The 9,887-nt window shown below is 46.0% G+C and overlaps 1 protein-coding gene across 1 annotated transcript; it reads right to left on the bottom strand.

Annotated features, from left to right (window-relative positions):
* Positions 1-402: 402 nt before the first annotated feature.
* LOC110937807 lies at positions 403-1,893 on the bottom strand. The gene is made up of 2 exons (XM_022180264.2): positions 1,605-1,893; positions 403-1,204 (listed from the first exon to the last, which is right to left on the bottom strand). Exons 1-2 carry the CDS (start codon positions 1,700-1,702, stop codon positions 916-918), a joined length of 387 nt encoding a protein of 128 aa, XP_022035956.1. The 5' UTR covers positions 1,703-1,893; the 3' UTR covers positions 403-915.
* Between the last annotated feature and the right edge of the window lie 7,994 nt (positions 1,894-9,887).

Raw genomic sequence — 9,887 nt, 5'->3', positions numbered from 1 at the left:
GGACACTTTGTATTTGATCTAACCCTGTGTTTAGAGTCTAGAGATGTACAAATCGTTTTTTTTAAACCGATCCGGTATTTTACTGAACTGTTTTTTTTCATCCGAAACAAAAAACTGGCTTTTTTTTATAACCGGTTTCGGTTAGTAACCGGTTTGTGCAACAAAACAGTAACCGGTTTTTTCATCCGAAACAAAAAACTGCCTTTTTAAACCCAAAACAGTAACCGGTTTGTGCAACAAAAAAAGGTTTAAATCGGTTTTTTGAAATCGATTTGGGCTTTAAAACCGGTTTCAAAGATTAAGCATGCTAAGTGCTCTACAAACAGTCAGTTCCGTTCAGTTCAGTTTAAAACTGGTTTTAAAAAAAAACAATTTTTTTCCCGGTTTCGCTTCTAAAACCGATTTTTTTTTTTTTTTTTTTTTTTTTTTGTAATTGAGTACCAAAATGTTAAACTAAATTAATTAGATCTAAATATTCGTAAATGTCACAACATAAAGGGAAAAAAATATTTTGGCAAACCATAAATTACAAGAAAAAGCTTCTAAAACATATACAACCAAAATGTACGTACGTGGATCATATTGCCACATACCTTAATCATGATCCAACGATGCATGTCATGCCACTTTTTCAAAAAGTCATGCCAACATGAAACTCACATGTGTACGTACTTTCGAACCAAACTTATTTACTTATTATTACTATCAAACAAGTGATAGAGCTAGGCCCAACCATATATACACCAAAAAAAAAAAACAAAAAAAAAAAGATAATAAAAAAGAAAGAAACAAAAATACATTTTGTTCCCGTTTTACCCTCAAGTCAAACCAATAATTACACTCTAGAACATTAAATTCCATAAAGATCTCACCTTTGGCAACCAAAGTACGTACTCCAACCTTTATTTATTTTATCTAACACATGACATCTTTAAGTAGCTTGTACCTTCGAGTACTTGTTTTTGGTGAAGGAGCTCCGGTGCCGGTGGAAGACCATGGCTTGCTTTTTTCTGACCCCTCTTCACGATCCTGTTGCTTGATCTTGGGACCGGAGTATTCCGACCGGTTGCTAACTCCGGTCTCGGTTTTTGAGCTTGTTTTCTTTGAAGACCCGCCGGGTTTGCCCGTCCTGGTCACCTCAGTTTGGCACCAATCACAGAACTCCGGCGGGTCTGATGATTCGTTATAGTAGTTGCTACAATACCTATTAGTTGAATTATATTAATCTCATAAATAAAATATAATAGTTGAAAAATTAAACGCGTGCTATGTGCAAGACTATGACACATGCCCTAACTTTCAAAATGGTCGTTTAAGAAATACTCAAACGACTGGTTAAAGTAGGAGGCTATGACGCAAGCCTGAGTGTCAAACGAAAGTTTGAAAACAAAGTTGGCATAGGCTAGCATGCCCCTAGATAATTTATCATGTATAAACCAAAAGCGAATATCATGAATACATGATTAAAAAATGGTAGTTGGAAAAAATAAAAGTTATTACTACTAGAAAACTGGGTATCTGCGACTGTATTTCAGTCGCAGATAACTTTTTTTGGGTGTGTGTATAAGAGAGATATATAGTGGTGGAAGTTGGCGGAGACGTACGAGTGTTGGAATCGGTGGTGACACTTGATACACCGGAATATCTTGTCGGGGAAGCCAACGTCACCGCACATACAACATACTCTTTCAACATCCACCATTTATACAGACCAGTTATCTCAGAGGAATCAAGAATACAGAGGTACGAGCCTTTAGAACACATCCAGTAGAGAGAGAGAGGGCACAAAGAAGTAATGAGGTGTTATGTGTGTATATATATAAAAGATAAAAGATATATACGCGTGTATGGAAAGCGTGTATGTGTGGATGAGTATGGTTGAATAGGTAGACGTCGACCACAGGTTCATTGCAGTCGTTTTCAGTTATGGAATAGAGAGAGAGAGAGGGAGATGGGTGAAAATGACGATTTTATCCATGGATGGAGACATAATGAAGAAAGTTTTGGTTAAACAATAAAAGGAAACGTTGTTTTTGTCTCCTTTGACCTAGGAGGGATAATAAATTAATAACTTGCAAAAACCAACACCACACACATGGTTTTTGGTAAATTCGATCATAATCAACATAATTTAGTTTATTGCAATAATATCCGTGAAGATTTATAAATTTATATACGTATTTAAATCAACAGGAGACCCGAGTTCGAATCCTGGCTCTGCCCGGTTTATATATAACCCTGACCGAGATGTTGTTAAAAAAACGTATTTAAATCAACAAAATTTAGTTTATTGCAATAAGGGGGAAGGGGCGCTCCACTGGTGATGGATTTTAGTGGAAATGTCCATCACTAGTTATGGTTTTTCCCATCAAGTTCCAACGTTCAAATCCATTTCTCACGCGTGATCACGAGCAAAAGTTACCACATCCACGCGTGAAACAATCCAGCGGCGGCAATGTTTAACAGCAATCAACGCGTGGTGGCTTGGCCACAATGCGTAGGGCTGGCAATTTTACACGAATACACGACACGAACCTACACGATGTTAACAGGTATTGTGTATGGCCTTAACAGGTATCGTGTACCAAACAAGTAGACACGAGATTACCTGTTAATTTTCGTGTATAAACAGATTAAATACCTGTTTACCTGTTAATACCCGTTAGTACACGATAAGAAATTAAATTAAATAAAACTCTTCAGCCATGTGCGTGTGGGTTCCTTAATTTCTTTCTATTTTCATTCCTCATTCAATTAAAAAAAATAAAACCCTAAACTCCCTCTGTAACTCTCAGATAGCATGTCGTGTTCGTGTTTTTATTCGTGTTAACAGATATTAACAGGTAATTTTCGTGTATAACAGTCGAACAGTCGTGTTAACAGGTATTAACAGGTAATTTTCGTGTATATCGTGTCGTGTTCGTGTTTGAAAAAAAGGACACGATAAGTTATCGTGTCGTGTTCGTGTATGGGATTTCGTGTATCGTGTCGTGTCTTATCGTGTACGGGTATACACGATATGCTAGCCCTAACAATGCGACGCCCCGACCCCTCTAATATCTGTGAAGTTTTTATAAATTTATATACGTATTTAAATTTTATGATGCTCGTATTAAGGGGGTGTTTGGTGTTGCGTTTTCAAAATAGATTTTGCGTTTTCAAAACTGCGTTTTGAAAAAGTATGCAGGTACATGCTTCTTTAAAACTGCGTTTTGGAGGCAGATAATCACTTTTTCATCCAAACACTTTTTTTATATTATTTATGTTTTACAAACTTTGCAATAATCAAATAATCACTTAAAAACGTAATTCCAAACACCCTCTAAATTATATATATCTTACGCTATTAATTTAAAAAAAATGAAGTTCTTTTGCTACAAATAAAAGATGAGTTAATCGGTCAAAATGTTGGTGAATAATATATGGACTTCGTGAAATTCCGTTCATCTTTTGATAATAAATTGGGAGTTTAAAAAGAAAAGAAGAAGAAAGAAAAAAAAAAGAATATGGTTAACGAAGGTTAACGCACGTTTATCTCTCTCTCTGTCTTTCTCGCAGCCGCCCGATAACGCTTAGTGTGCTCGACGATGATGGCATGAATCAGGATAGCATACGAGGTTTAATCGATCGAATCACTCGTGTTCATCTAGATCTAACCTTTTATCCTATCAGGATTTCTGTCTAATCCATTCGCTGCTAGGGTCTTCGAGGTTTTCACAAATGGCTTTGCCGGAAGACGGTGGGGGAGAACCTGATAATGGCGGCCCGTGGCATGATGTTCAATACCGGAAGAATAATAGAAGTCGGGGAGATGGTGTGGAATGGACCTTTTTAGTGCAAAACATCTCGGACAAGGTTACAAGGAACGTTCGGTGGAGGGCATTTCAACCGTTTGGGTTTGTCTCGGATGTTTATGTGGCTCAGAAAAGGGACTCTAGAGGAAGGTGCTTTGGATTCGTACGATATGTTGGAGTGGTGAATATGAAAGAAACATTGGCGTCTATGAACATAATGAGAATGTTCGATATGAAGGTTACCGTTTCGCTGGCTAAGTATGACAAGGATCACAAAAAGATTGCCTATAGCCCGGACTTGTTGGGCCGGAGTGAATGGAGGCCGAAGGTTGGACAACAAGTGAACAACAATGGCACGGGTGACAATAGGTATGTAGAGCGTCCTCAAACAGTTCATCAATCGTCTGATCAGGGTCCGAAACATATCCCTAGAACACATGAGGGGAGGTCCTATGCTGATGTGCTTAAAGACAAGACGGTTGAAAATTATCACGGGGCTAAAATTATTACGGTAGAAGGAAAGTGAAGGGGTATGGTCCCGAATCGACCATCACCCGTATCAAACGAACCCCCGCCAGTAATGAACCGCACCCATGCGGTCACATCCTTCGAATCCAATTGGTCAGAGGATGAGAAGCCTTACCTTAGGCGTAGAAGAAGATGAACATAACGATGCGGCTGGCACCGCATCATATGGGCATTTTCGTCACGACAAGGGATCCAGGCAAACAGTCTCCGCGGACGACGATGCGGCTAGCACCGCATCTCGCGTATTTCTTGATCACAAGCAGGAGACGCGGTAACCTCAGACGTTACCGCATGCAGCGATGCGGCTTGCACCGCATCCTATGCACTCAACAAGTGGGACTGACACCACAGTGCAAGTGGCACCAATGGCAGTTACCTGTCAGAGCTACGTAAGCAATGGACTGACGTGGCGTAACCTCCACAACCGACAAGCCTGACACACCTGCAAAGGTGCAGCACGTCGTCAGTCCATCCATCATCCTCCTCCTTCATTCCTCGGCTATAAATACCAACCCCAAACCAGGTTTGAGGTATCTCTTCACAACTCTCTCACTACTACTACTATCTTACTTTGCTTCCCAAGCAAACTACTGATTCTCACGCCGGAGAGTGGTAACAAGGAGCACCCCCACCCCATCCTCCTTGTTACGAGTCACGGCTTGTTTCCTTGTGCAGGAGATCAACCACCGGTGATCCAGCCAGCGATCCTCGAGAGGAAGGGATTAACCCTTCTTGACGAGACCAGTGTGTTAACCCTACCCGGTTAACCATTGTTTCATCATTGGCGCCCACCGCTACTCTTAGCACTTTTTCGATCATCCTTTGTCCTCTCTCAAAATCATGACTGATCACCAAAACAATACTACAGGGGATAATCCACTCCCCACCAACACAGGAAATGTGGGGAGTACCCCACCGGAACCGAATCCGGGCCATATCGGCACATCAACGCAAAGGGGCCCATCCCTAACGTTCGGGCATGACTTATCACAGTACGCATCTGTGATCCCCCCGAACATGGACCCCCACATCTGGTATGACCAACAGGCCACCCTGCTGGCCGCAACATACAACCGCGCTTGTGCGGAAGCGCACATACAAGCTGGGCCAACCCCAGCACCGCACACCCCTGCTGAACGTATTCTACAATACGAAGGCAGGGGACATTCACGTCCAGCTTCGAGAAGCAGACGTGAAGACCGCGGATCATCCTACTGTTCGATCCACACAATCAACGAGGATGATTCCGCATACGGGTCCCACACCAGGGGATCAGTGCATACCCGCCTAGGTCCTCACATTGAGGACAGACGACGGTCAGCATCCCGACATGGCTCTGGAATTCAGAGCCGGTTGGGCCCACTACCATACACCGAAGGGTACGGTCATACCGACCCTAACGACTATACCTACCGCGGGGATTCGCACGACATCAGCAGCAGACCGGGAGGGCGCAACTATGTTCCTCCCAGTCACCCCGCAACACATACCTCAGGGCGGCCAAGCGCCCTGCTAATGAACCATACAGGCCAAAGACAGCGGCCGAAAATTCCAAGTTCGCCCCGCGGATTGCCCACGCCCGGGTCACAACTACAAAATTCCCATTCGGCATCGGGAAATACAGTGGTTCGACCGACCCAGACGACCACATGAACGTCTTCATGGGCGCAGGGTGCAACGGCCAGTGGGATGAACCCACGTGGTGTAATTTTTCCCCAGACCCTCATGGGCCTGGCCAGGGCATGGTTCGATTCTTTGCCAGTGGGATCACTGGAATCATTCGAGGACTTGCGTACCAAGTTCCTCGCCCATTTCAGCCAACAACGACGCCACGAACGCGATTCGATGGACGTCATGAATATCTGGCGAAGGGACGACGAATCTATCGAAGCATTCGTCGTCCGTTACAACAAAGAGTGCCTGGAGATAGGTGACGTGGCAGACAAAATGGCACGGAACCACTTCATCAAGGCCGTCAGGGACAAGCAGATGGTCATGACCATCTCAGTCAAGGAAGGCTTGCATAAAAAATGGGAAGATGTCATGACCGCGGTCAAGACATACGCCCAGACGCAGCGGTCTCTTGAACCGCATCTGGAGAAGGCACAGCCCCAAGCCGAAACCTCCCACCAAGGGTCCAAGCGTAATAATAAACGCAACAGGGACGCGGGAAATCGGGACAACATTTCCAAACCATATTTCCCGCGAACCAACACATTCGACCCAAGGAACCACAACCCCGCCCGAGACAATCGGGCGTCAAAAAAAGATTCTCGGGATCGCAACTGGACCGAGATCACCATGTCGCCAAGTGAGGTCCTTTTTGCGGACCCACAGTTCTTGCGACCGGCCCAACCAATGAAGTCCAAGAAAAATCAGGACCTCGCACTCTACTGTGAGTACCACAAGGACTCGGGCCACACCACCAACAACTGCATCAGTCTCCGGCTGGAGATTGAGCGGGCCTTAAAAGAGGGGAAACTGCAACACCTTTTGCCAGGTGGGAAAAACCCACCAAGCGCATCACCCCTCATGGCGAAGGTACCTCCTCCGGGAAGAGAACCATGTACGTGGCTTCCACCCACATGATCCACGGAGGCAAAGGTAGGCCGCGCAAAGCGGCGAGAAGGCCGGACAATGACTGGAAAGACGAGCAAGTCGTCTTTCCAAAAGTCCGAGGCGGACCGCGCGATTGGCGCGCCGTCGTTATTTCAGGCCAACTGGCACACTACTACACCGAGCGTCTATTCATCGACCCGGGCAGTACTTCTGATATAATCTACGAACAATGCTTCAACCAGTTCGACCAGGAGGACAAAGATCGGTTGCAAGCAGTAGATTACCCGTAGGCCGGGTTCGCAGGGGAAACTGTCTTTCCCCTGGGCCAGATTACTTTTCCTGTGCGTCTTTCCAACGGAAGACACACAAGGACAGAAGAGGTAAACTTCATGGTTTTACCTCACACTTCCAGATATGACGTACTCCTCGGGAGAGAATCCCAAGGAGATTTCAATATGATCACATCCGTCCCCCACTCTGCGGTCGGTTTCCCAACTGAATCGGGGGTCGCGATAATCTATGCCCGCAGGGACGTCATAATGTCGGACGAAGTACGTCCGACCAAGGTCGCAAGGCCCACTCCCAACGACCAACCAGAAAAATGGGTTCTCAACGCGAGATACCCAGAACAAAAGGTCACATTGGGTCACGCCTTATCCCCGACCACCAAAGCGCACCTGAAGCAGCTTCTCTTCAGGAACTAATACATCTTCGCGTGGACACCCGCAGACATGACCGGGGTCCCACGTGATATCGCGGAACATCACTTAAATACCTTGCCAGGTATTAAACCAGTGATCCAAGGCCAACGCCACCTTGGGTCCGCTAAAAATCAGGCGATGCAAGAGCAGATCGAAGAACTGCTCTCCGCAGGCATCCTGCGGGAAGTTAAATAGCAGACTTGGTTATCCAACCCAGTCATGGTAGAAAAACCGTCCGGGGGCTGGCGCATGTGCGTCGATTACAAAGACCTTAACAAAGCCTGCCCCAAGGATTGTTACGCGCTTCCAGAAATCGACGAAAAAGTCGATAATCTCGCACCATTCATGTGGAAGTGTTTCCTCGATTGCTACGAAGGGTACCATCAAGTACAAATGGCAATCGAGGATGAAGACAAAACGGCATTCCGGACTCCCACCGGAAATTACTGTTATACAAAGATGCCGTTTGGGTTGCGCAACGCGGGCTCAACCTACCAAAAGTTGATGAACGACACTTTCCGCGGGCAAATAAGCAAAAGTGTCGAAATCTACATGGACGACCTGGTCGTCATGAGCATGGAAGAGGACACCATGCTCACAGATATTGAAAGAACATTCCAAACTCTGCGAAGCGTTAACATAAAGCTCAATCCAGGGAAATGCTCATTTGGAATGGAAGAAGGCAAATTCCTTGTGTTCATCGTGACTAAAGATGGATTCAAGGTAAACCTGGAGAAAGTCCAGGCGATCGAGCGCATGCCATCGCCTTCATCGATGAAAGATATGCAACGGCTAGCCGGCAGGCTAGCGGCACTCAACAGATTCTTAGCCAACCATGCAGCTAAGTCTTATCCTTTCATCAAGACCCTGCGGAGCTGTTCAAAGAAAGAACAATTCCAGTGGACCGCTGATGAAACAATGGTTAACCGGGCAGGGTTAACACACTGGTCTCGTCAAGAAGGGTTAATCCCTTCCTCTCGGAGATCGCTGGCTGGGTCACCGGTGGATGATCTCCTGCACAAGGAAACAAGCCGTGACTCGTAACAAGGAGGATGGGGTGGGGGGTGCTCCTTGTTACCACTCTCCGGCGTGAGAATCAGTAGTTTGCTTGGGAAGCAAAGTAAGATAGTAGTAGTAGTGAGAGGGTTGTGAAGAGAGATATACCTCAAACCTGGTTTGGGGTCGGTATTTATAGCCGAGGAGTGAAGGAGGAGATTGATGGATGGGCTGACGACGAGCTGCACCGTTGCAGGTGTGTCAGTCTCGCCGGCCGTGGGGGTTACGCCACGTCAGCCCATTGCTTTAATAGCTCTGACAGGGGACTGTCGCCGGCGCCACTTGCCTCGTGGTGTCAGCCACTTGCATGGCGTGTCAGTCCACTTGTTGGATATGCAGGATGCGGTGCGAGCCGCATCGCTGCATGCGGTAACGTCTGAAGTTGCCGCGTCTCCTACTTGTGATCAAGAAATACGCGAGATGCGGTGTTGGCCGCGTCATCGCATGTGGAGACTATTTGCTCGCTTCCCTTGTCGTGACGAAAATGGCCATATGATGCGGTGCCAGCCGCATCGATATGTTCATCTTCTTTCGTACTTAGGTCAAGCTATTCATCTTCGGACCGAATGGGTTCGAAGGATGTGACCGCGTGGGTGCGGTTTGCTTACTGGTAGGGGTTTGTTTGATGCGGGTAATGGTCGTTTTGGGACCATACCCCTTCAAGTCCCCCCAGTCTAGTGTTGCTACCTTGTGCAAGTTGCACGTGGGAGGAGCACTGGACTTATGGTGTAGGAAGGTAGTTTGGCAGTCTGGAGAAAATTCTAGGCCAGATCAAACTGGTGATCTGGTAAAAAATCCGGCTATGCCTCTTCCGTACCGGTGAAGGAGTTTCGCTTGATGCGACATTCTCAGCCGTTGCATGGCATCAGGTGGGTTGCCACCTGTTGTTGTGTTGAAGGCCTGTTAGGAACCTTCATAGTAATGCTGCACAAACTTCGAACCAACCTCTAGGATGGTGGTTCGAAGGTTTGCACATGTTTCGAACCTCTTGGGGGTGGTTTCTTCTTCGAACCATTTGCCAGAATGGTGCACGAAGAAGAAAAGAAAAGCTTTTAAACCAACCTTTGCGGTCGGGTTTGAAGGTTTTGGATGTTGTGTTAGAACTTTGCTCAAGTTCTATGTTCAGCATCCTATGATGAGATGACCATCCCTTTTTTGTGGGGTGTGCGTGTTCATCTTGATAGCTCTCAAGTAACCGTACGTTCTTTGCGGTTACCTCGTTGCGTCATTGTTGGCCCTGTTTGGTCGA

This window comes from Helianthus annuus, chromosome 4, assembly GCF_002127325.2.
Source record: "Helianthus annuus cultivar XRQ/B chromosome 4, HanXRQr2.0-SUNRISE, whole genome shotgun sequence".
Taxonomy (NCBI): domain Eukaryota; kingdom Viridiplantae; phylum Streptophyta; class Magnoliopsida; order Asterales; family Asteraceae; genus Helianthus; species Helianthus annuus.
Note: the sequence above shows the minus strand (reverse complement) of the source record. Positions and strands in the feature narration are given on the sequence as shown.